General features: G+C 41.1%; 1 protein-coding gene across 1 annotated transcript; it reads right to left on the reverse strand.

The window, feature by feature from the left end:
• Positions 1–6,870: 6,870 nt before the first annotated feature.
• On the reverse strand, positions 6,871–8,184 carry LOC122641802 (tryptamine hydroxycinnamoyltransferase 2-like). The gene has a single exon (XM_043835105.1). The coding sequence runs from the start codon at positions 8,182–8,184 to the stop codon at positions 6,871–6,873; it is 1,314 nt and encodes a 437-aa protein (XP_043691040.1).
• Positions 8,185–27,450: the final 19,266 nt, after the last annotated feature.

A 27,450-nucleotide genomic window follows, 5' to 3' on the forward strand; every position in this document is an offset into this window, starting at 1 on the left:
CTAAGCTGGTGGCTGAACCTTTCCACGCAATGAAGGAAAACTTCTCCTTAAAAAAATGTTAACGAGAGATGCATAAAAGTTCATTTTTCGTTTTTTATAAAATTTTGAAGGCAGTTTACTTGACATCCAAATTTAGGCTACATTCTTGGAGTAGACTTTGGGTCTATATTTTGAAACTCGTTTTTTCTCAATTTTCTCGTATCACAATGCATTCTATTCCGAGACTGCATACCAAACACAACCTTAGTATAAAGGAAGGTTATGCCTTCATTTGAAGCCAAAAAGGGTAGACTGTGTAGGAGTCTTTATTGGGATGGTTATGATTAGTTAGATCGAGTCCTAATCAGTTTCACCTTGAACTATCCTGAGTAGCTATTCAATTCCATACCTGGGGAACCAGTATCAATAATTAAAGGGTGGGTTAGTTTTGGCTCTTAATTTGAGATGTAAATAGATCGAATACGAATCAGAGGTGTGATCAGATCCAGATACTTCATGACCAGATACGGATATCCCTAAATGGATAAGGATGCAAACCGAATTCGGATTTTTGATTATCCATTTACATCCCTGACTTGTGTAACCCATACCTTCCTCCCCCAGCAAATACAATTCACTCTCAATCCATGTATCTTAGTTGTCATAGTCTCATGATTCTCATTTCCTCATTCCTTAGAACTTGTTGAATCTTCAAAAACCCTCAAGATATTAATTATTATTTTTTTATTATTAGTTGGATATCTATTCGGATCGGATAATTTTTTTTTGGATATCTCTAAACCAATACGAATGCCCCTAAATGAATATAGATGCTAACCGAATTCGGATTTATGAATATTCGTTTACATCCCTATTCTTAATAGGTTTTAGGCACTGTTGTTCCTCTTTCTAAAATCCCAAAATCCATTCCTAAGCAAGTCAATTACCTGTGGTGATTTACCAAAAACAATTACCTATAAGTGATGCAATGATTCATGTTATCGACCACACTACTTATATCAGATAGGCCCACTTTTATCGGCAGATCTTCGACGCATTATTCGTGAGGATAAAGCTGGATTGCCAGTGTTTAGAATGCAATTCTTGTTTTTGGTCTTGTGTATGGGTTTTTCAGGGTGTATTGTGTGAGAGAATTATATTGTTCTTCTTGTGGGTTTGGGGTTAGGCGGGTTATGTCCCCCCGAGTAATCAATTTTTTAATAAAATTTCTTGGGGCAGACCCGGATCCCAGTGAATGTTCGAGTAAAAAAAAAAAAAAAAGAAAAGAAAGATAGGCCCACTTTTCAATCTCAAGTGTGAAGTTGGAAGGCCATCACAACTTCATGAGCCAACCTACGGCCAACAAAAGCCCCACGATTTTAACAATTGATTTTAGATTGGGCTACGCCTTCTGGAGCCCAGAAGCTTACATCCTTATACCCTAGAGATTGCTAATACCTTTGTCATTCCAGAAAAAAAAAAAAAAAAAACATGTTAAGATACATTAAAATACTCCAATTAATAATAAAATAATCACAAATATTTTAATTCAATATTAAAATATTAAAATGAAAAAATGTGGAACATTACAGCACATCCACGAACAACAAGGGGGTTCATTGAAAGACGTCACTGTCACATAGTTGAAACTGATCTCACTCTCCTTGCCTACAGTTTTTTTTTTTAATTTTTTTTTTATACCCCGAATATTATCTAGGAACCGGGGGAGGCCCTTAGAATTTTATTGAAAGTTTTTAAAAAATCAAATACAGAGGGGGGGACATACCCACCTTACCCCTGGCCCAAATGATACATAATCTCTCAAACTCTCATTGAGCCCCCAACCCTTACATTGTTGACTATCAGGGACCTCCTATTTCCTTAAAACTGGAAGCCCCACCCTATCCTCCCAGAGAATTTGCTGAAAGCCTCTTGGGAGAGCAGAGTCAGAGCGGTAAACGCTATTGCCGCCTGTTTCACAAGCAAAATTGGCTAGCCAATCCGCTACTCTATTACTTTCTCTGTAGGCAAAAGAGACTGTGAGCTGACAAGAGCAGCTAATCTTCATGATGTCCTCAAACCAGTACCACCCTTTCCAAAGTTGACATTTCCTCTGGTTAACCATTTGCACCTTCATGGCTGAGTCAGAATTCACATCAAAAGCAACATAGCCCAACTCCTAGCAGATTAACAGCCCATCTCGAAGGGCCCTTAACTCGGCCTCAGAACTAATACAATGCCCACCCCTCCTCCTATGCCTGGATTCCCCTTACATGCGCCATCAACGTTTAGCTTTATAGTCCTAGCCGGCAGCCGCCAGCAAACCGGGATTGGTGGTTTCCTCACCGGGTTGTGACCCTTCAAACCAAAGCACTGCAAAATTAATTCCTCCCTGAGACTCGACCTATGCCTGTTTTTGGAGGGGAAGGGGAGGCTGTGTACCCACTCCTTGATTTTCCAAATAATAGTACCAGCCGTCCTTGGATTTTCCCCATGCATCCTATTATTCCTTTCGTGCCACAGCTCCCACATGATTAATGAGGGAATGAAACCCGTGATCTGTCCACACATGCTTTGATAATTTGCCACATTGAGCCAAAGCGAAAATTTACTCCTCAGATCCTGGTTGTGAACCAAAGCAATGTAAAAAATCCCAGCAAAATAACACCACACCTTAGCCGCCGTTACCCCTTCCACCAGGCAATGGATGGCCGTATCACACTTTGGGTTGCCACAACAAACACATCTTGACGCTAGGGGGATTCCTAGGGCCATCAAAGAGTCATTAGTGGGGATTTTACCATTCATAACCTGCCATATGAAAAACCCAATCTTCGTAGGGATGGAGTGATTCCATATCCATCTCGTGTAGGGAGTTGTAGTGGCCTGCTGCCTCAACTCGTTCCAAGCTGATTTAATTGAGAAATTACCATCAGAGGAGGGTGTCCAGACTAGCCTGTCCTGTTTAGTAGTTCAATGGAAATTCCCCGTGGCAATGCACTCCTTGACCGACACTGAGTCAATTTGGTTTACTATAGCCCAATCCCACTCACCATTCATGTCAAGCACATCCTTGACACATAGAGAGAGATCCGTCTGCAATGCGTTGTCCACAAAGTCAATTAATGGCCCCACCCCCACCCAGTCATCAAGCCAGAAACTTACATCGCCTGAGCTGATCAACCATCTAGACCTTTCAAGGATAAACTCTTTAAGTGCCAAAGCTCTTCTCCAAGACCTGGACCCAACCCCGCTTGATCCAACTAAAACAAAGTGAACGTTCTTGAAGAACTTAGCCTTAAAGAAATTGCTCCATAGCGAGGTCTCAGAAAGGATTCGCCATAAGCCCTTCAACCGGAGAGCCAGCCCCACATCATCCAAGCACCTTATACCCAACCCACCTTCCAACAGAGGCCTACAAACTTTCCTCCAGCTCACCCAATGATGTCGTTTGCCCCAGTCCGAATTCCCCCATAAGAAGTCCGCACAGATTCCATTAAAACTACGAATAACTGTTTTGGGCAAGTCCACCGAAGCAATCAAATGTATTGGCATGGATGCCAAAACATGTCTTAGAAGAGTGAGATGTCCTCCTGAAGATAATAGCCTCCCTTGCCACCCCTCAATCTTATTCCTTATCTTACCCAAAAGCTCATCAAAAAATGCTACCCGTGCTCTTCCAGTAAAGATAGGAACCCCTAGGTAAATGATGTTCTCCTGCTAAAACCAGAAATACATCCAACCCTACGAGCTCTAGCTTCTGAGGTCTTATGACTCATAATGTAGCAACTCTTTTGTCTGTTAACAAACTGCCCTGAGAAATCCTCATATCTGCCTATAAATCCAAGGATTTGCTTCAACGAGCTCTTCAAACCCTTGGTAAAAATAATGGTGTCGTCTGCAAACAAAGAATGGGAGATGCCAGGACACCCCCTCAGTAGATGAAAGTAAGCAGCCCGTCCCTCCACAAAAGCTTCCTCAAACCTCTGTTCAAAACCTATTCTACAAGAATGAATAGGGCCGGTGAAAGTGGGTCGCCTTGTCTCAGCCCACGAGTGGAGTAGGCGTGGGAGCCCCTCCCCAAACAACAGAAAACCAACAGTTCTCCACGGTCTTTTTAATTAGGTCAATCCAAGCATCTGCAAAACCAAACCGTGCCAAAACTAAATAGAGAAAACTCCACTCCACTCCACTCCTTGGCTACAATTTCGTCTCAGCAATATTGGCATTTCGCCTTTGAAACAGCTGTCTACCTCACTAATCACATGGCCTCCAAGGTTTCTCAAGGTGTTTCTCCCTTTCATCTTGTTTAAAACAAGTCTCCATGTTACACATTTCTTCCATTATTGGTGGTCTATGTTTTTATTTCTTCATCCTTAAAATAATCACAAGATGCAATTTAGATGTACTCCTTTTGTCTTTCTTGGGTATATCCCTTCTCACATGGGCTACCAATGCTTGGTTTTAACCACAGATCGAAACTATATTGCAAGACAGTTCATTTTAATGAGTTGTCCTATCCATTTGCTAAACCTTCTATTCGAGGTTCGACACCACCTACTCCTTCTTCTGCTCCTTGGGTGTTTGCTCCCAACTCTCACTCTCCCCCACTCCTACCTACTCTCCTGCTTCCCATACCAACATCCACTCGACTAGCACATACTCCCTTATTGGTGCCCTCTCCATGCTCATCCTAAAACCCGACCCCTAGCAGACCTCTATGCCCAACCACTCTCTTCCTGTGATGATCCTCAAACCCCACCCTTCACCATGTTTCGAAACTCCTCTCACCCACCCGCTCGGTCTCACCCCATGATCCTTTGGCCTTGCCACAAACCCCAAACCCACATCTCCTATATCTCCCCCACTCCCTAAACCTACCTGCTTCTCCCTTGCCAACCGAATACCTGAGTGGCTGTCTACCATATTCAACAAATTTAATGCTCTTCTTCGCAATGGCACTTGGACACTTGTGCTTCGTCATCCTAACATGAACTTGGTTGGTTGCAAATGAGTTTACAGGACCAAAAGTAACACCAATGGGTCCTTAGAAAGGTACAAGGCACTTTTGGTAGCCAAGGATTTTCATCAGCAGTAAGACATTGATTACACTGAAACTTTCAGCCCTGTTCTCAACCCACCACTATTCAGACTACTCTCTCTTGCAGTGTCTTAGGGATGACCCATTCCTCAATTGGATGTTCACAATGCATTCCTTCATGAGGTCTTAGATGAAGAAGTATACATGATTCAACCCGTTGGCTTTGAAGATTCTTCTCATTTGATCCATGTATGTAAATTGCATTAATCCTTATATGGGTAGAAATAGGCACGAAGGGCGTGGTTTTAGCGAGTCTCCCAATTCCTCATTCGCTTGGGATTTCATGCTCGTCACACTGATCCCTCTCTCTTCATTTACAAGAATGGTATGATCACTACTTATGTCCTAAATTATGTGGATGCCATTCTTGTTATAAGTAGCCATTCTGGTCATGCCACCTCTCTACTAGCTCAAATTAAGTACTAAATTTTCCATCAAAGATTTGGGGCCTCTCAGCGTTTTCCTCAGCTTTGAAACCATCCCTCACTCCAAGGGACTACTACTTTCTTAGCACAGTTACATCACAGATCTTTTATACAGAGTCGGCATGATTGAGTGCAAAACGGTTCTTGCACCCCCATTGTTGCCAGTACAAAGATATCTCACTCGAGGGTGTGCTCCTTTCTCATGTCACACAATATCGCTCCATTGTAGGGGCACTATAGTATACCACCCTCACTCATTCAGATGTGGCTTTTGTGGTGAATCATGCATGTCATTTATGCATGCCCCATTGAGGATCATTGGTTGTGTTACTTGAAGCATACTCGCACTCATGGGTTACTCATTGAGCAGTCCCAAAGTCTTCGTCTCCAAGCTTTCTGAAATGCTGACTAGATAGGGGGGACTTTGATGATCAAAAATCCATTGGAGTATACGGCATTTTTCTTGGCAATAATCTAATCTCTTGAATCAATTTATGGTGTGACAATATTAGAGCTACCTACCTCTCGGCTAACCCTGTGTTCCATGCTCTCTCAGCCACCAATTTTATGGTGTGACAATATTAGAGCCACCTATCTCGGCTAACCCTATGTTCCATGCTCACACAAAGCATGTTAAGATTGATTTTCATTTTGGCAAGGTTGCCAAACATGAATTGTTCGTTCAGTTCATGTCCACCATAGATCAACTTAATGATATCCTAACCAAGGGTTTAGCTGCTACACGTTTTTAGTTTTTGTGGGACAAGTTGAAGATCGACTCAGTCAAATCCTCACCTTGAGCAGGTTTATCAACCAAATATGTAATTTCTATATTTGAATGGCAACGTACATTCAATTACCAACTTAGGCTAGACCTCTTCTTCCTAGCTTTTAGAGTTTCTCTCCTTGTATATCCCTGTTATGTATATAGACCTCATTGTATATATGTAACTATTGTCTTCAGTTGCCTAATGAGAATATACAATACAAAACCATGATCTAGCACTGCGTATTTGTGGTACCTAAAGTGCTTAATTAAATAATTCCACAAAAAAAAAGTAGTTAAATAATTACTATATCAAGCAGTTCCATAATAGTTACACATAGAAAAAATAAATTGAAGCTCCATGATAGTTTGGATTATGAGGATCAAAGATTCAAAGCCCATAAATTGATTACTTCTTTCATTGAGATTGTATAGAATTAAAATTATCAATTCTTCAACATTAATTGCATGCATGAAATATGTTTATCCCTCCTCTCAACTTCCCTAACGTATGATAATTTTTTTTTTTTTTTTTTTTGGGGTAATACTCCCTAATAATCATGCCTGATAAAAAGGGTATTTCCAGACATTGAAAACTTTTAATCCAAGGAATGTGAAATTTGTTTGAAAAGCTGGACATGTTCATGTAAGAGAGCCACGAAGACATCCATACCACCTCCTTCTTTGGAAGAAGGCACGAATATTATGAGACCCTCGACGGGCATATTCGGTGGAAGGAGAGCAACCGGCCCTCCTCCACCGAAATCCAAGTCATGAAACTCGAATCTCAACCAGCTATCTACCTCAAGGTTCGGGCACATCACAGTCCCGACCTCGGGCGCCGTCGCGACCAATTTTTCTTCTCCTCCTCCTCCTCCCTTCTCCTTCCCCGCTGCCATTTCCCCAAAATCTACAAACGACTGGAAATATTCACTATCCAACTTCGCCACCGCCTCGTGGATTGCCTTAGCCACGTATTTGTGACTCTCTTTCAACAACTCCCCCACTCTCAATTTCGGGTACGCCCATAGCACAAGGTTCCCGAAGTACTCCATCGCCACCGGCGGCTTCATTCTTGCTCTTCCGTTCACTGCCACCCTCACTTGGGTCCACTCCTCTTCTGCCAGCCCACGAGCCATCGTCACCTTCTTCCACATGTGCGACAGAAGACACTCGAACGCACTGTACCGATGTTTTCCTCCCTCATTGACTTTCACCTTCAGATTGGCTATAAAGTCAGCCGAGAAGTGTACAGCGATGTTAGCTATTGAGGAAAGAGACGTGATCGAGTGCGACGTGGCGCATTTCCGGAACTCAATCCGACGGTGGTCGAATTCGGGACTAGGTGGGTTTCTTGGGACGGAAACGGCGGATCGGTCATGGTAGGGGAGTGGGTCTAAGGGAAGGCCACGCACGAGTTTGGCCCAAGCGATGAAGAAGGAACTCATGGATTGGCCGTCAGCGACGTGGTGGTGGGCGGTCTGGCCAATGACGAGGCCGCCGCAAGCGTAGCGGTTGAGTTGGATCTGGAGTAGCTCCTCTACACCTTGAGTGGGTGGAAGTAGGTGGGTCAAGTCTGTAGAAGGGGTGAAGGGGAGCTGGTCTGCGAGAGTGGTGGACACAAAAGTTTCGATGATTCGGATGCCGGCGTTATTGAGGATGATAGCAGGGCGGTCGCATTGGTCGGTGGTGAGACGGCCGGCGAGGTGGGGGTAGTGAAAGAGGGCTTTGGAGAGACCTTCTTTTAAGGCTTCGTTGGAGGGCATGGGTGGACGGAAAGCATATAGGACTGCTACGTGGAGATCGAAGGCTGCTTGGTCGAAGATGGTTAGGGGTACCCTGGGAACAACGGCATCTGCGTCGGAAGAAGAAGGAGGTTTCAAGATGGTATTTCTGATCAAATCAATCGCCATTATCGAAACGAAACCTTAAGATATAGAGATATTATATATATCTTTCTTCTTTGCTACTATGAAAAGTGTGGTTATTGGGTGGGTGCCAGGGAGCATGGGTCTCTTTATATACACTCTCGTTACAAGGACCCAGATCTTCTACGGCGCCACGGGTAGAGCGGTCTGAGCGGTGCACATACAGGTCGCCTTGCAATGACCGCCTTGCCCCTGTCAGAGCATCTTATCCGAATGGGGGTAAGACGGTCATTGCAGGGTGCCCTATTTATGCATCGCTCAGACCGCTCTGAGCAGGGCACCGTAGACGATCTCGATCGCTCGTTACAAAGGCAGCAAGTGCCAAGTGGCTTATACCTTTGACTTATATTTTTTTCAAATTCTTCATAGTCTCCGTGACCTACTTTCATACTTTCTTTTTTTTTTGTGAAGCACACAAGCCAGCTCAAAGTCATACTTCCATCACTATTTTTATCCACTTACCTAGAGAATGACTTCAAGGAAACTAGTTTTTGTACGTGTTTTTTTTTTTTTTTTTTTAAGAAAATTTTATTAAAGATAACGTGAGAAGCTCATGGCTGGAGATTACACAAATCATAAAATCATGTATCGGAAATAGGCCACTCCGTCGTACACATTACCAAAAAGGCTCTCCTTGCCAGGGAGTCAGCCAAGCTATTATTCTACCTTGGAACAAAGTTAAAAGTACAACAATCAAAATAGCTTGAAAGAAATATGATATCCTCTAGAATTGCTCTCAGACTTAATGAAAAAGTAGTAATTCCATTTTGCAAGAGGGAGATCGTATGTTTATTACCCAATTCAAGAATCACCTTCTCAAAACCCTTCGAGAGTGCATGTAGCATGATGATCGAATGGCCATGGCTTCACCAATTGCTACAGTAAGTGATGTTGGAATCGACACAGTATGAAGACAATACCCTCTAAAATCCTGACAGATAATACCTAAGCCTCCAATTGAAGTGCTGGGGATCAGACTTACATCACAATTGATTTTAATCAAACATAGTGCAGGGGCAGACCAACCCGAAAGACTTAAAGACTACAAGGATCAATGCTCATATTTTTATCCTGGTGGCGTAATAAAATTCTGAAATTCTTGGAAAGCCGAGTATGAAGCTTGTATTACCTTGTTGTTTCTTGTTGTCACCAAGGTGATGAACTTAGAAGTTTTGCTTTTCTTTCTGTTACTTCGAAAGTAGCTGCTTCAGCTTCAGCCAGTCGAATTTTCGATATTCCTTTTTATTTCTCATCAAACGAATGGCATCTTCTTCTAGAAATCCTAGCTATTCTTAGCATGATATTGGAGAATCTCATTACTATTACTCAAACAAGCATAAAACGGATGCTTGCATATTCGTCCATAGGTCAAATCGGATATGTAATTATTGGAATAATTAATTGTTATATGTTCCAAAAATTCTTTATGAAGTTAAGGATAAAAAGAGATGTCACTATGAAGAGGTCAACAAATGAAGAAGGGATTGGTGGCCTAACTCATGTGTAAATCCATAACTTCGTAAGAGATAATAATATATATAGAGAGAGCGAGAGAGGTGTCGAGTGCTGAAACCACAAAATTAAAGAAGAGGGTTGGTGGGAGGGATTAATGGATTACATAATAAGTATGACCCCCCAGCTGCTTTGGTGATTTAAGTTGGTGGGACTTTTGAAAATAAGGCTCTCAAGAGTAATGATTGATGGCGAAATCCTTTCTTAATAAAATCTACTATATATCTTTCGGCTATTTTCTTAATGAGCATCGGAATTGCTGTAACTACAACTTTACGATCGATCTTACCGATCATTAGTATCACTTTGCAAAGTGAGTCGGTGACAGTGCAAAAATTTTTGCTGCTGCACTTGTAGCAGGAACACGCAGGAATGTTCTTGCTACAAGGGTGGCGGTCAAGAAAATGGAATAATTCATTTTTTCTTTGGGTTCATAAATATCCTTCTAGGTTTTAGTATTTTCTAAAATACCTTTTAAGATTTCATTTTTTTGGCTGCCAGCCTTGTAGCAGGAGCATTCCTACTACTAGTGTAGCAGCAAAATTTCGTTCGATGACAGTGAAGCCTTAACCTAAATATGCATTGTGCGGGATAAAAACGTCTCGACAAGCCTCCAGTGAAATGGAAAATTTTCCTTGAACACAGAATTTTACATGTCAAATATTTTGAAGTGCAAATTTTCGAATAAAATTTTATGCCAAAACAAACAGAGATCACAACAATTCTATTACCTGGGAAACTCTAAAGTCAACTTATCCATCTCTCTCTCTCTCTCTCTCTCATATCGATACAATTCTACTACATGTCAACAATGCACCATGCATTCATATAATTTAGGTTTTATTAATTCTACTTAATCATGTCTGTTTTTTTTTTGGGTCCAGCCTTCCTTAATTTAGGTTTTATTAATTTTAGTATTTCTTAATTGTTAAGGAGTTTAGCTTAGATTAGGATTTACTTTGATATTTATTTTTTTTCTTTTATGAGGTGATTTTTTATTTTACCATAGTTGTAGGATAGATTGCAATTAGGCTTAAAAATTAGAGTTTATTTTCTCTTTAAGTATGTAAGAGCTATGCTCATTCAGTAGTTCCTCCTTCTCGTGAGACTGAGAAGACTGTGGATGGTCCCATTCCGGGGGCAACGTATGTTGATGATCTGCCAAGAAGGCGGCGGCGGGAGTGGCAGCGAAGGCCTGCTCCGGTCGGGAGGGAGCGTTCACACGATGCGAACCAGGAGTTTGTTGTGGAGAAGGACATTGCCACGCAAGTCAAGGGAGGAGCTGCAAATATTTCGGAATCTTCTCCTGCAAGAGAGGACTCCTCCAGAGCACCTTCACCTATCTCTCCGCAGAACCTGGAAGTATCCCCTGGAGAGTCCATATGCGAAGAGGAGGCTGATATTGAGGAGGCTGACGTTGAGGATGTGGGATTGCAAGTAACTCACGTGTCTCAAACCCAATCAGTAGAAGCGGTCCACCCTGGGGGTTCGGGCTGGCCAGGCCTGATTAGCCCGGGTCGTTCGAGCTTTCAAGGTGAAGGGCGCTTAGAGGTGGTTCTCTCACCCGCAGTTATCACCAGCCAAGACTGTGGTCGCACAGCTGTTGTGACACATGCTTCAAAGGATCAAGAAAGGGTCACTGAAGGTGAAGATCCATTTATCAAAGTGCAGCGGCGTCATCGTATCAGAGATCGAAACATTGAACAAGCTAATATCATCCCAGGATCTCGTCGTCGTAGGCGCGAGGTGGAGGTAGGATTAGTGGCTGCTGCCATTCACAGCTCCCAGATTGAGGGTGCCGTCGATAGGTGCCAATGTAATCCCACTTCTGAATTTTCATGAAGTGTATCACTTGGAACATAAGGGGGATTGGCAATGACAGAGCTCAGGCACACTTAAGGTTGATAGTAAAGGAGAATAAACCAGACTTTGTGTGTTTGATTGAACCTAAGCTTGGGGTGCAACGGTGCCCATTGTTGTTTCTCTCACAGTTCGGGTTGAAAGCAGATCTTATTTCCAATTCGAGGGATGGAGGTAATCCAAACATCTTGTTCTTTTGGAAAGATGGTTTAGTGCGCCCAGTGGTGTTATTAGACTTAGACCAGCAGATCACAGTTTAGGTTGAAGTGAATGGCCTCAAAAGTTTCATTACGGTGGTTCATGGAAGCTGCTTCAGAGCAGTTCGTCGACAGCTCTGGTATGACTTGGTGTCATTGGCAGGGATTGCCCGGCCGTGGCTTGTCACTGGGGATTTCAATGCTTGTTTGTATTCCTTTGAAAAAAAGGGCCCTGGATGATTCAATTTAGGGGCAGCTGAAGAATTTGCAGCCATGGTGGAAGCGGTCTCTCTGACACCAATTCCATCCACTGGTCCAACATTTACTTGGACGAACAATCGCAGGATTGGGAATGTTCGAGCAACACTGGACCGCAGCTTTGGTAATGACCTGTGGTGGCAGCAGTATGCAAGTTGTCTACAGAGAGTTATGGTGCGGGGTCCTTCAGACCACTCCCCACTCTACATCAATTGTGAGGCTCCAGGTCGGCCGCCTAATATGCCTTTTCGACTGCAGCGTTTTTGGTGCGAGCATGGAGATTTTAGGAGCTTTGTGCAGCGTTCTCGGTCTGAGCCAGTTCAAGGTTCTCCTCTTTTTGTGGTGGCCATGAAACTTAAGCGGCTAAAAAGTCCCCTCAGAAGCTGGGCGCGTGAAGTCTATCCACATATAGGTCATGATGTCTCTCGAACTAGGGCCCTCCTTGAATCAGCACAAAATGCAGTGGACACCGAAGGAAGCCTTGAAGAATTATTTAATAGGGAATTAGAAGCAAGAAGAAACTATGATGAGGCTGTTATGTTACAAGAAAAGCTTTGGAGCGAAAAGGCCAGAGAGAGAAGGGTTACATGTGGTGATCGTTGCTCTAGATTCTTCCATCTATCTACTAAAATCCGACATGCTCATAACTCAATTCGGGAATAAGGAATTCAGATTTGCTCTCAATGGTTCCAGCCCTAGTTTCTGATGCGGACAATGCCATGCTTTCTAAGGTCCCCTCTCCAGATGAGATTAAGGTTGCTGTGTTCGACTTGGATCCCTCCAGTGCCCTAGGCCCGGATGGTTTTCCTGGAATGTTCTACCGGGTTTGCTGGGACACGGTAGGGAGCAATGTTTGCAGGGGTGTTCAAAATTTCTTCAGGGAGGGAGTGATCACCAAAGGTATTAACTGCAATTTCCTCACCTTGGTTCCAAAGGTTGACAATGCCAACAAGGTAGGGCAATTTTGCCCAATTTGATTGGGAAATTTGTTTTTTTTCAAGTTAATCCCAAAAATTATGGCTAGCAGACTATCCACCATATTGCATAAACTTATTTCGACTGAGAAGGGTGCCTTCCAGAAAGGAAAAGTTATTTTTGAGAACATTGGGGTGGCTTCTAAGCTTACTAATTTAATGCATGTCAAATGCAGAGGAGGAGGGATGGGAATAAAACTTGATATTCAAAAGGCGTTTGACACTCTTGAATGGCCCTACCTGTTTGATGTTCTCAGTGCTTTTGGCTTCTCGCAGCTTTGGATTTCTTGGGTGCATCAGATCCTGCAATCTACTAAAATATCAGTGTTGATAAATGGAGGGCCAGTTGGTTTCTTTGGAGTTGAAAGGGGGCTACGACAGGGCGACCCGCTGTCCCCCCTCCTCTTTATTTTATCTGAGGAGATCCTATGCAGAGGACTCAGAGAGCTTCGTCTTAAAGGCTAGATCTCTGCTCTTCCAAGCCCACGATAGGTATACACCCCCTCCCACCTGCTTTATGGTGATGACTTATTTATTTTCATGAAGGTTGAATTGAAGGGAGTAAAGCGGGTAATGCGCTTCCTCGATAATTATGGAGCATACTCGGGCCAAAAAATCAACTTGGCAAAAAGCAAAAGTTTTCCTGGGAAGAATTTCAGTGGCTAGGCGGCAGCGGCTTTCTTTGGAGCTTGAAATCCCTATTTGTACATTCCCTACAAGAGACCTGGGTATTCAACTCAGGAAAGGCAGGGTGAATCGTGACATGGTCTTACCACTTGTTGATCAATTTAAAAATAGGCTGGCAACTTGGGATGCCTTCTCTCTATGGTAGGACGTGTTGAGCTAGTCCGATCTGTAATGGGAAGCTTCCCAATCCACAACTTCTCTATTTATTTGTGGCCGGCCTCAATGGTAGATTTAAAGGAAAGGTGGATTCGCAACTTCATCTGGACGGGCGAGGCTGATAGTGCTAAATCCATTACGGTCAGGTGGGACAGTATTTGCAAGCCAAAAAAAGAAGGAGGCCTAGGATTCGTCGCCTACGGGATCTTAATATGGCGCTGTTATCCAAATTTGCATGGTCTATAAAAATTGACAACTCGGATTTTGCAGCGTTCATGCGAGGAAGATTGCTTAAAGCAGATGGTTCGCTTAAAAAAGCTACAGGTACCTCATCAATTCTCTTTGGACTCAGCAAGGTCTGGAAATTTGTCTGCGAATCAGAGCGTTGGGTGGTAGGAAACGGTCACTCCACTAATTTCTGGTATGATAGATGGATCGGGAACGAAAGTGTTGAAGACCTCTTGCAGCCAATTCTGATTCCACGCACCCTTAATGTGGTGGTCTCAGATTTTATTAGGGATGGAACTTGGGACTTTCCAGCAACCTCCATTCCTGAATTACAAAACATGTTCAATCATATCCAAGCCTTGGGCACTTTAGATACAAGCAGGAGTGACCAATGTTTTTTGGGCCCACACCAGATCGGGTTCCTTCACAATGGCGTCTGCCTGGGATGCAATACGAACCAAGGCTGTGCCTATTGGGTGGGGCTGGGCTATTTGGCAGAAAAGATTGCAGCCTCGAACCTCAGTTTTTGGATGGCGGTTGTTGCATGGCGCCATTCCAACTGACAAAGCAATGAGTCGAAGAGCAGTGCCACTGGCGTCCAGATGTGAGCAATGTGGGATCGATTGTGAATCAGTAAACCACATTTTCTTGAGCTGTGCTTATTCGGGTATTATATGGAGGGAATTGCTTTACTTCTTCAATGAAGGCTGGAGGGGTTTCCCATCTATCCAACTCCTCTTCTCTTGGTGGCGAAAAAAGCTACAGAGCATCCCCCTACCCAATGCTTGGAGTGCTCTAATTGTAATCGTTTGTCACTAGATCTGGTTAGAGCGTAACAAGTGGTGCTACGACAACCTTAAAAGAATGCCTACTCAAGTGGTGAAGCTATGCATCAGAGAGGTCTCGGACTGCTCTAGCATAGAAGGAGTGAAAGTCAGTTATGTAAGTAAGTTGATCCTTGCGAGAAGACTGCAGGTCTTGATCACCAAACCTCAAGCCAGAAATATTTTGGAGGTGCAATGGAAACATCCCCCTACAGGCTGGTGGAAACTTAACATTGACGGCTCCTCTTTGGGGAACCCAGGATCTACTGGAGCGGGGGGGATTTTTAGAAACCATATGGGCTCTATAGTTAGATGTTTTGCATCTTTCCAAGGGGTTGGAACAAATTTCATGGTAGAGATGGCGGCTTTTATGGTGGGAATAAAAGAAGCCCTGAATCTATGCATAACAAAGCTCTGGATCGAAAGTGACTCGGCAGCAGCAATATATGCAATTCTCTCTTGCAAGATTCCTTGGAATTTGATGCAAGGTTGGTGGTCCATTTCTACTTTTTTGGACTCTATTCAGTGGAGGATCACGCATTGCTATCGGGAAGCTAATGTAGCCGCCGATGCCTTAGCAAATCATGCGGCACAAAGTAAGAGTTCAAGAGCTTGGCTAGCTCCCCCTGCATTCATTGCTCAGGCTGTACTTTGGGATGCTACTGGCCAGCCTAATTACAGATTCACTTGACATGCTCTATTGAGCTGTAAGGTTCTCACCCCTTTGAGGGGTTTTTGGTTTGATCTGTAGTTCTCATTGTAACACTTCATTTTTCTCTTTACATATCAATACATTGCTGACCTTTAGCAAAAAAAAAAAAAAAAAACTGCTCATTCAGTAGTGAAGAATGGATTAATGTAAGTTTACTCAATTGAGTATTTTTGGAACCTTGAAGTTACCTATGATGGCACACAGGCATAGAGGTAATCATACAACTCCTGTGGAGGACATCAACACAAGAGATGAAGTTCATACGATGATGAATAATGTTGCAGACGAACGAATCATTGTTCAAATAGATTTGAGTAAACCCCCAATTTTTAACGAGTACCAAGATGAGTACAATGACAAAAATGGTGATTTCGAAAGTCTTGAACCAGATTACATTTTGAAAACACAACAAGATTTCTACCCACATTACATCAAGGTTATAACCCATGATCTCTTCTCGTTCCTGTGGTGTGACATTGCTAGTACGTATGAAGATCCGTATTTGCTCTTTATTGTTTTCACGTCTCTACTTCAATTCTAGGTATGGGCATCATCAATAGGTCGTATTTGAATGCCTCATCTATTCGAGCCATGAACACATCAATTGCTATCATCATCAAATCGAAAGTGGTAATGTAAATTTTGTTTCATTCAATTGGATACAACACCAATGAATTTGCTTGGTTCCAAGTTGACCCCAGTGGACGACAAACATCATTGATGGGGGCAAGAGTTCGAGGACAAACTCTTTTTCAACCTGGAATGATGCTGGTCTAGATCTGCATACCAAGCATACCAAAACAAGCTCCACAGCCTATGGATGTGTTGCCACACCAGCAACTTCCTTTGTCCATGTGAGGTCAAGTTCTAGCCCAAGTCATGAGAAAGGATTCCTTCCCCTCAACGGATTGCTACAAGAACCATTTTTGTATTTTTGAGGAAAAGCTAGAGATTGCTAAAGAAATATCCTTTCCTATATTTTAGGAATTGGAAAATCTATCTAAAAGAATCGGTTTAGAGAGAGAGAGAGAGAGAGTTACGGTCCAACCTTCCTTAATTTAGGTTTTATTAATTTTAGTATTTCTTAATTATTAAAGAGTTCAGCTTAGATTAGGATTTGCTTTGATATTTATTTTTCTTTTATTTTATGATGTAATTTTTTATTTAATCATAGCCATAGGATAGATTGCAATTAGGCTTGAACATTAGAGTTTATTTTCTTTTTAAATATGTAAATGCTATGCTCATCAGTAGTGAATAATGTCAAAATGATTTTGGAATCGCTCTCTTCCCCCTAAGATTGGTTTTTTCTCCTGGCAGATTATGTGTGGTGGTATCCCTACTGATGACACCGTGAAAGCTCTGGGAATCCCTTTGGCATCAAAATATTCCTGTTGCACCAACCGCACTTGTGAATTAGTTTCCCATTGTATGGTGGATGGTAAAATGGCTTCAAAGGTGTGGATTTATTTTTCAAGAGTATTTGATGTGGAGATCATTGCTTCATAGGACATAAGAGTCATATTTTATTCTGGCATGAGCATACTAAGGGAAAGGGTTTATGTGGGGTGATTACTGGATTGATTCCCTCTCTCATCATTTGAGAATTATTGGAAAGAGAGAAATAATAGGAGGCATGAGGGGAGAACTAGCGCGGCTAGTTTCATTGTGGAGGCGATTAAAAATTGGATGAAGGAGACCCCTTACTATGGCTCTTTTAAAAAAACCTCATCATTTAAAGAAACATTTTTCCTTTAAATCCTTAATATTTCCCCTTCTCCTGTTTGGTACAAGCCTCCTATTGCTGTTATTTGCTGTTTTTTGGTGTACCCCTTTTAATGCTGTAAAGCTTAATATGGATGGGGCGTGTAAAGGGAACTCCGGATTAGGTGGAGCAGGTGGAATTATAAGAGATGAAAATGGTCATGTCTTGGCAGTCTTTGCAAAATTTTATGGTGATTGTACTAATTCCATTGCGGAATTGAGAGCCTTAAGGGATGGTCTGAAACTTTGCGCTGAAATGAGATTTTCGAAATTCCACGTCAATTCAGATTCGGCCTTGGCGGTGCACTGCATTTCCAAGGAGTGCAATGTTTGGAAGGGGTAGTACTAGTTCCATGAAATCTTGCTCTTTGCCCGATGATGTCCATCATCTTTAGAGAGGGTAACAGAGCAGCAGACTGGTTAGCAAATTATGCTTGCACTTAGGCGTCCAACATGCTATTTAATTCTTTTGTTAATCTTCCTCCTGATCTTAAGCAGATTACTCTGGAGGAGGCAGCTGGTTTCCCGATTGTGCAAAAATAATGTTGTTTTCTACTTTTGGGTTTGTGTAGGGTGGCAAGCTCCCCTTTCAAGTGCGTGAGAATAGTATGTCTTTTCGGGTTGGGGTAAGGCGGGAAAGTCCCCCCTGTGAATTCTTTTCTTCAAATTTGATTCCATCATTAATAAAATTTTAGGGGCCAGTCTGGGCCCCAGATAATATTCGGGTGAAAAAAAAAATAGTAAAGAATGGATTAATGAAAGTTCACTCTATTGAGTATTTTGGAACTTTGAAGTGTCCTCCCTGTAACCCTAGAAAGTTACGTTGCATCCTTGAAGAGTTGCAATCTTCCCGTGTCCTTGAAGAGTCACGTTAAACCCTTGAAGTGTGTTCTTGACCCTCCCGATCCGTATCTTCCAACCAGGCTGCATTACTGTGCATGTGCATGGCCGTTGCCATGGCCAAAAATGACCATTGTCTCTTGAACTATGCCCAGCTGGCCTTTATGCAAGTTGTTAGACACTTTGTGTAGCCACATCAGCAACCATGTAGGACCCACATACACTTAGCAATTCATGAATAATGGTGCCATATATATCAGTTTAGCCATCATCGTCATCATCTCTTTGCACATCATCTTGCATGATTCCTTCCAAGCCATTCATGCCCACCATCATCATCATGCCTCACATATACATACATGTATATGTCCACCATACCATGCATTTCCACATGCATTAAACCATCATGTTTCGTCCATATTCACTTCATACCAACAAACTCATGCATCCATGCATCTCAACATCCATCATTCATGGCATCTACCATGCATTCCATCATATGCATTTTAATATTATCATAACTATGGGACGGCCTTAACCCAAAAAAAAGTTATAACTATGGGACAGCCACCATCACAATCTAACTGTCCTGTGACACATGGGGTCCACCTACTCTCTCTCTCTCTCTCCTCATTTCTCTATCACCAAAAGGGCTTCACCCGTGGCTCTCTTGAACCTAGCCACTTGGCTATGTGACCATGCCATCTTGCAGCCTCAAGTGCCACATCATCAACTGACTTCATGTACATGCCAACAATGCAGCATGCATTCATATACACAAAATCCCCCAAAACTCAGATTTGTTTTTAATCTACGCAACCGCACAAAAACTGCAATATATTCATCATCCGGCATTGAAACGAAGCGTTTTCATTTGTGTTGGAAAGACAACTCGTTGCTCTACGTTTCTCATGTAGAATGCTCTACCTAAATCTTCCATTTGACCCTCCGAAATGCCGACAAACCCGCTGCCAGTGCAAGATCCTATGAAAACCATCATTTTGGAGGCATGTAGCCTTCAACAGAGGTTGTACAAGGTTTCCAAACATTGAGTAACTATGTAATAAGATCCCCTATGCTACCATATAGGCTCGGATGCTCCTTAATCACTGCCAACATGCCACGAGACTGCCAACTCAACAAGAATGCTCCTTGAACTGTCCTGAACTTTATAACTGCCTTGGACTACTACTGTACACTGACTGCCACAATCTCTATACTACACCAAGATGCACTATGTTGACAATAATGACAACCAAAACACAGTCACTGCCATCTATACTGTGTGTGTTCAATAATAAGATTACTTTACCTATCCCCCCCCCCAAAAAAAAAACAATAAGATTACTTTGGAAAAATAATTTTTATCATAATTATGGGGAAAAAAGTTGCTAGTGTGGGGGTACAATGTCTCATATTCCGTTGCTTGCAAAAAAGTGGGTTGATTCCAAAGGGTAAGAGGCCATAGGCTTTGAGGAATTTTTTTGGGTTAGGCCCATCAGCCGAACATAATTATAACCCAAAGAATTTTAAATAGAACTATCATCCTTCCACCACCCGCAATGTCACTCCACGTCTGTAAGTTAGAACTCATCAGGCAATGATAGGATTTGTTCCGAAGATGAATGAAATTTTGTTGAATTGCCTTCAAAACCTTGGCAATGCGATGTTCAACAAAAATTTGAACAATTTAGGGTCCTGTCCGAGCTACTCTATGTATTGGTAGGAGTGCAAGACTATAACCCTTATCTTAGAAATCCCCTCTACATCAAGTCAGGCTGAAAAGGTCTCGTTCTGCCTTCCTAGAAAAATGTAGTGTCCTGTTCTGTCGCTTCAGACGACTTTTTTTTAGCACTTCATTTTTTTTATTTTTTTTTTTGTCGATTCGATTTAAAAAAAAAAAATTCGCAAGATACAAAAGAGAAATATTTTTACCCATTTGTTAGTAGAATTCGACCATTTGAGCTGCAATCGTAATGCTCCTAGAAAGACATTTTCGAATATAGAGGAGTGAAAGTCCCTAACAATCAACGAGTTGATCATACCCCTTCTATGAAGCGTACATGCACGTCCTCTGTCACTTCCCACAACGTTTATGGCTCAATAACCCAGCCCAACTTGATCTGGCCCCGGGTCCTCCCTTTATATTCCTTGATTTTGCTATGTATTTGTAGTGAGGATTCTTTCTCTTTAAGCAATGTATGATCGAATGGCAACATCAAATAGGGGGGAGAATTGTGTGACTACTCTTTTTGCAAATGTTAAAATAGAAACTAAAATGCAATGCAAGTTCAAGGAAAGAGAGAGAGAGAGAGTGGTTAGGACCCAAGTGATTCTATGTCCACTACCTTGATCACAGACCAAGGATTTATTCCACTATGGATTTCTTTCTTGCAAGAATCAAGCCCTTTTTTTTTTTTTTTTGCTACAAATCAACAATGAATTAATTATAAAGAAAAACAGAAACAACTATTTGACGTTTGGGCATACTGAGACGTATACAAAAAACATAAAGCATGGACTTGGTACAAGTCTTACCCAAAAAAAAAAAGAAGGGGAAAATAGCTCCCCACTACCCAAATCTATATCTGGCTCTTCCTAGAGCATCCTTAGACAGGAAACATTACCAAAATCTGGAAATGCAGACACCACTGGAGAAGAAGCCCCACTTCTAACTGCCAATTTCGCTAAGTAATCTGCAATCGGATTTGCTTCCCTAAAACAATGCAAAATCTTCCATTGGATGGACTGAAGATAGGAATGAAAACTGATCCAATTTTGTCTAACAAACCAAGGAATATTGCCCGACTGAAAAGCCCCCGTAACTAATCCCAAGTCACATTCAACCCAAAGACGAGAAACCCCCAACTCTTTGGCCCTTAGAATGCCATGAAAGATAGCCTAAAATTCCGCAGCATAATTTGCGGTCATACCAAGGAATAGACTGAAAGCAGACAAAGGGACAGCCCCTTCATCCCTAAGAACACTAGCCATCAACATCAATTTAACACCAGAAGACCTCTCTAATAACCTGAGGAGGTTTGGAGAGCACAGGGAGGTCCAAGCGCCTAGCACATACCAGATTAGAGGGAGAGGAAACTAGATATTTGAAGCTGACCGAGATCTCCTTTAGAGAGGCAAGAATCCCCTCGAAGAAAGCAATCACCGATTTCGATTTATTCTCAAATTTCCTACTGTTTCGTTCCACCCACAAACCATAAAAGACTAGTACTACCCCAACAAGCCAAGTGTCCTTCATAGGCACCAGCTTACCTTTCCTCTTCCACCACGCCACTAAACCTTCAAAGGAAACTGGATCCGGCCATTGCTCACCAAAGAACTCCAAAAAGCGATTCCACACTGCCCGAGCATAAGAGCAATCCATAAAAATATGATGGGACGACTCAGAGGCAGAATCACACAGCTGGCACCGAGAAGCCAACTAGATCCCTTTCAATCTCACTGCTTCTTCCGTCGAAATTTTACCCAACAGTAGACACCAAGCAAAAAGAGAATGACGAGGGAGTAGAGACTTGTTCAAAATCAGCCCAAACTAAGGAACGATTGGAACTTTTACCCTGATGCAATCCCAAGCCGTCTTAACACTAAACAAATAGAGGCAGTCAAACCCCACGAACACTGATCTCACCCATTTAAAGAAGATAAAGGAATTTTTTTCCAAGGAAAGTAGACGGCACCTGAGGCAGCTTCCTAGCCGATTCAACGGTAAAGTCTGAAACCTTCGCTAAAAAATCCTTAAGAAGACCAAATCCAACCCTGACGCAGCTGCAATAGATTCATTTTCCAACCAGCAGTCTTTCCAAAAATCCACAGACAAACCATTCCCTACTGTCCATCTTTCCTGCATCTTCACCAAATTCCAGACTTTCTTAATGCCCAACCAAATCAACAAAGAAAGATGTTGGGATTTCAGATTCCCATCAAGACCAACAAACCTGGCTCTAAAAAAATTACACACTAGGGAATCATTATGCAAAGACCATGCTAATTTGCAAAGCAAAGCTGAGTTAATATCGCGAAGTCTTCTAATACCCAACCCCCCCCCTCCGTCTTTGGTTTGCAAACAATGTCACACTTCACCATAATAGCTTTCCTAGATTCAATATCCCTTGACCAAATGAAATTTCTGATCCATTTCTCCATAAGGGAAACAAGTGACGACGACTACCAGTAAATAGAAAAATTATGCGCTTGTCATAACTGAGCGAATCAACTCCACCCTACCAGCCAAAGATAGAAACTTGCCTTTCCACCCTGCCAGGCACGCCTTGAACTTGTCAACTAGAGGCAGCACTTTCACCTTCATAACCCTTCCTTTAAAAATATCTACTCCCAGATACTTTGACCAATCAAAGCCCTTCTACATTCAATCACAATCCCTCATATTAAAGACTCAAACTACACAGGCTAAGGATTTCCATCTGAGCCACACAAGCTGAGGATTTCTATCTTTAAGTACAAAAAGTACTTCAAATAAAGCAAACAATGGCTTCTTCTTTCAAGCCTGAAACTATACACACTTTGAAGCTTAGATGATCAATACAAGATGTTTTTCTTATGATGTTGAACATGTTGCAACTCTGTTCACATCCCTTCTCAAGATGATATAGATGATGTAGCTCAATCACAGTACCTTCTTTAAGATGATGAATCGATTTACACACTTGTTGCTCTTGTGATTTCTTAAATTGATACATGACCTCAAATGACTCCACACATTTATAGGCAACAAACTAGCTGTTAGAGTCAAGCTTGGTTTCTTATTCAAACACTGGATTTACCTTTTTATTTTTCAAGGTAAAACTAGTTGTTGGATATACATTTATATTCTAAGTTTGTTGAAAGTATTAAACCAAATTGGTCTCCAATATTCAACTTGTATTTTTCGATAAAAATAGTTGTTGAAGCTCTTCATCATCAATGAAGACGTTTAAAGGTTCCACTAAAGTGGTTAGTGTCCAAATGCAGAATTACTGATAAGTCAAAGCCATTCAAATCCATAATCATGTGGTAATAAATACTTTTCCATGGTCTATATGACAATCACGGAAGACCGCAGCTGTAGGGACTCAAGACTTTCACTCGCAGACATAGATGGAAGCATAGCAAGGATGACCACGCGATCATCCATCCTAAGATGAATTTGTCTTATTGCTCTCTGATACTCACGGAAGCTCACATGGAAGACTGTCAAGTCCTTTTGTGGACTCAAACATTTGAGCATGGTAGTCCATCCCAGATGATTTAGAACTTCATATGACTTACCATTTAAGCTCTATCGTCTATCTCTTTCACGGAAGACCGTGGATAACAAACTTAGACATTTTCTAAGTCAATCCACGTAGTTTCTTGGCTCTTCCATTTTTTATCATTTTGATGTCATTTTCTTGGCCTTTTTGTATTTTGTGGATCTTATACACTAGGATTATGTTGGAACTAGAAGGCTTCATTTAACATACTAGGTGTTTTAAATATGGATACTATTGTGTGATGTGTGTTTTGGGTATACTAATGTGTGTGCTAAATGTACTAAGAGATGAATGATACAAAGCTACTGAAGAGGTACAGTTGAAAGAAGAACAAAGCATGTTGATTGGAAGAAGAACTATTGAAGACGGTCTTATGTGTGCTTGAAGAATCAAGGAGTTGAATGTTACATTAAGTGGAAGATTCTTTCAAGGTAAACATTAGGATTGGATTTTTTTTTTTTGGGTGAATGAACATTAGGATTGGATTTAAATTGGAATATCTTTGTAATCCTATTGTAGATGATCAAAAAGGTGTGAAAAGTCTAAATAATGACATTAGAAAGAGCTTAACTGGAAAAACCAAGAAACTAGGTGGTTTGACTTAAAAAAGTGTCAAAGTCTATTGTCCATGGTCTTCTGTGAACAAGGATGGATGGCTGAGCTATATTGGCATATCTAAAAATCTTAAGACTAGACTGATGGACAACCGAGCTTTTATTGAGTAAGTGTCCATGGACGACCATTATGGTCTTTCTGCGATCTTTCGTGCATGTCCAAGAGTGACCATCTCAAGTCTCTATAGCCAGGGTCTTCAGTGATTATTGCACGATCTTCCGTGCAAAGTAATTAATCTTACGTGGTCAAAAAATTGGAAAGACATTGACTATATATTAATAATCACTTGGACTATAACCACTTGAGTAGAACTCTGAAACATCTTCATTGATGTTGAGGAGCTCTAACAACTACTTTTTCTTGGAAATTATTAGTTGAAGGGAAGTAAAATTTTGAAACCTAAAAAAGAAATTTTTGTAATTACGCCACACGATTATATTACTAACTCCAAGTCATTCCATATTTAGTTATAAAAATTCATTTTACTTTGCAACTAATATCCCTTGGATTTGAAAAAGAAAATTGAAATTACATTTTAAAAAAATCATTAGCAAATATTTAAGTAATTATGTAGTTTAGACAATTATATTTTTTTTAAAACTAACCATTAACTTAAAAAGCTTAAAACATCCAGTACATCCTCATAGGAGAATAGTGTAAAAGCCTATTAGTCATAGCTTTTACAACAAGTTTAGAAGTTAAATATTTGCAGTCATCCATAGAAATTGTCTAAGTAACCTCCTCAAATTTTAACAATGAATTAAAGGGATCCCAAGGCCATTTCCTCCACTGTTCTTGAGCGAACATCTAAACCAGCTCAAGCAACTCCATCCTTACTTCGATAAATTTGCAACCCAAGGAGACTGCTCCTTCAAGCCCTTAGAGCAACCCCCTAACTTCTGTTTCCACCATGTCTCCAGTAACATCATTATCCATAGCCAGAAAAGTTAGTTGACCATGAGTTAGAATAAATGAGGCCCACCCAGCCTCCTAAGAACGATGATCAAAGTTTTCTTCTGAAGTTTAAAAATTTTTACTTCCCTTCCTTTTAATTTCCCTTACAACCAAACCGAGCCATCATTTTTTCTCACACTTCACTGTGCCACAAAGTTATTTTCCTTATCAAGGGTACAATGACCCATAAATCTTCAATTTAATTTTCTACTAGGCCCATGAGCCACATAGGTTTTGACGAGCCAGCCCACAATTAGATTTTTTTTTTTTTTTGTTAATGTAGGGATATGTATGTGCCTATTGGTGATGAAATCCAAATGCTAATTTTAGTCTCTACAGTCCAAATGTGTTGTCTTCAACATAATTCCTTCTTATCATCTCTCCAAAAAAGAAAGGAGAATCTTATTTTCTAAAGTTTGTGGAACAATTTAAGGGTTTTTACAAAGTAATGGTGAGAGGAATGTTATTCCAAAATGAATGGGATCTTTCCTCCAATGCATATATTTTGGATAGGAGATACTCTGGCAAAGATGTATATATTCCAATAAATAATGGAATAATAAGCTTATCAGTGGCTCTCTTTTGTATATAATTTATTAATTAATTGCTTAGGTTTGATTAAGCTGATATTCAGAAATGATAGATAAGCATATTATTTGATGGAATGATAGATAAGTATATGTGTCACTCATCTATAAAACTGATCAAGGAGAAATTTTAAAAGATATTGGCCATGTTTTATAGGACCTAATCACTTAATCTTAGGCAACCAATAATTATATAAGGGCGATTTGAGGATATTAATATAGATGAATAGCAAGTCAGCAATACTGAAAATGATGGACTCAGAATTGAATACATTGATCACCACCCAGTAGGTTACTAGATTTAACTTCAAAGTTGAAATTGTAGGAAAGAATGTGTATGAATGCATATGATTTCACAATACTGGACTTAATAGAATCATAGAATAGGATTAAACATATATCTTGTAGATGAGGATGCAAGGGTTTATGGTGGCTTAGATGCCCACTATGTTAGAAAAGGACACCCATGGGGAATATTGGATATTCCACCCAAGATTGGATTCCTCTAGCAATGGAGATCTTTCTTCATTGAGAAAGATTGGATGGGTAGATAATTGAGTCTTTTTTGGAAACTCAATATATCACACCCATGTGAGATAGCTTTTGGGGATTGTGTGAGACAAATATATATTTTTGTGGAGGGCAAAATCACACAGAATATTCACAAGAACCCAAAAAAAAAAAAACGTTGAGCTCTCTCTCCCTCTCCAAAATCCGTTTTCTCCCTTCTCTCTTCTTTGGTGTTTGATCCTAGAAGAAATCAAGGTGGTGTGTTCCTTGGTTTGTGGAGGAGATATACAGCTTGACTGTGTGAAAACGCAAAGCTTGCGTGGTGCGTAGAACGATCGAGAAAGGGCTATCATCGATTAGAGGTCTTGCATCTGTGAGGCTTAGGTAATAATCAATCCCTGTTTCGTTCTTGTTTTGAATGACTTCTCCATCGATATTGTGATCTTGTTTACGCTTTCGCATGGATCACACTTGCGATGCTAACAGTGGCATCAGAGCCTCTTTATCGATGGGGTTGTTTTCATTTTTTTTTTTCATTATTTATGTGATACTCTCAAAAATTGTATTTAGTGTTTATTAAAAAAAAAAATTTGGGATGAGATGCATGCGACCAAGGGGGCCGCGGGCTGGCTGCCCCACCTGCCACTCGCACCCCAGCCCCATGCCGTGCCATACCCCCCTCTCTTTGTGCGTACCTGGCTGCCTGTCGTGTGCGCGCGTGCGTGGGTAGCCTTGTTGCATGCGATGCTGCCTTGTGCCTTTGTGCACTTTGTTTAATGATTTTCCCTTTGGCTTTGTTTTTTTTTTTTTTTTTTTTTTGTGTAGCAGTTTTTCAATATAAAAAAAATAATAAAAAAATTTTTGGTTTACTTGTTGAAGGAAATTTCATTGGAGAAGATGGGTGGAGAGATTCCTCACTTCACCCACCTTCCCCAATAAGCATAATGGCTTATTATAATTTTATGGTTATTAATTTTATTTTGAGCATGTATGTGATTGCTTTGTGGGGGTATGTGTCATAACCATTATGGCATAAGTTGTCATGGTAATGACTATGTGATGCACATGATCATAGTGAAATTGGTTTGTCATGGTAATGGTCATATAATGCACATAACAATTGTGACATAAGTTGTCATGGTAATAGTTGTATGATGGATGCATTGGATGCACATAATCATAATGACTTGGATTGTCATGGAATGATGTTTTTATGTGTTTTTGGGCAATTTTCGCATAAAATATTGGAATATTATTTTTTAAGCATCATATATGTAATGTGGACCATGGTTATGGGATTTAA

Source organism: Telopea speciosissima, chromosome 10, assembly GCF_018873765.1.
Source record: "Telopea speciosissima isolate NSW1024214 ecotype Mountain lineage chromosome 10, Tspe_v1, whole genome shotgun sequence".
Lineage (NCBI taxonomy): Eukaryota > Viridiplantae > Streptophyta > Magnoliopsida > Proteales > Proteaceae > Telopea > Telopea speciosissima.

Coding starts and splice junctions, on each gene's coding strand:
- LOC122641802 (XM_043835105.1), bottom strand. CDS start 8,184: ATGGCGATTGATTTGATCAGAAATACCATCTTGAAACCTCCTTCTTCT.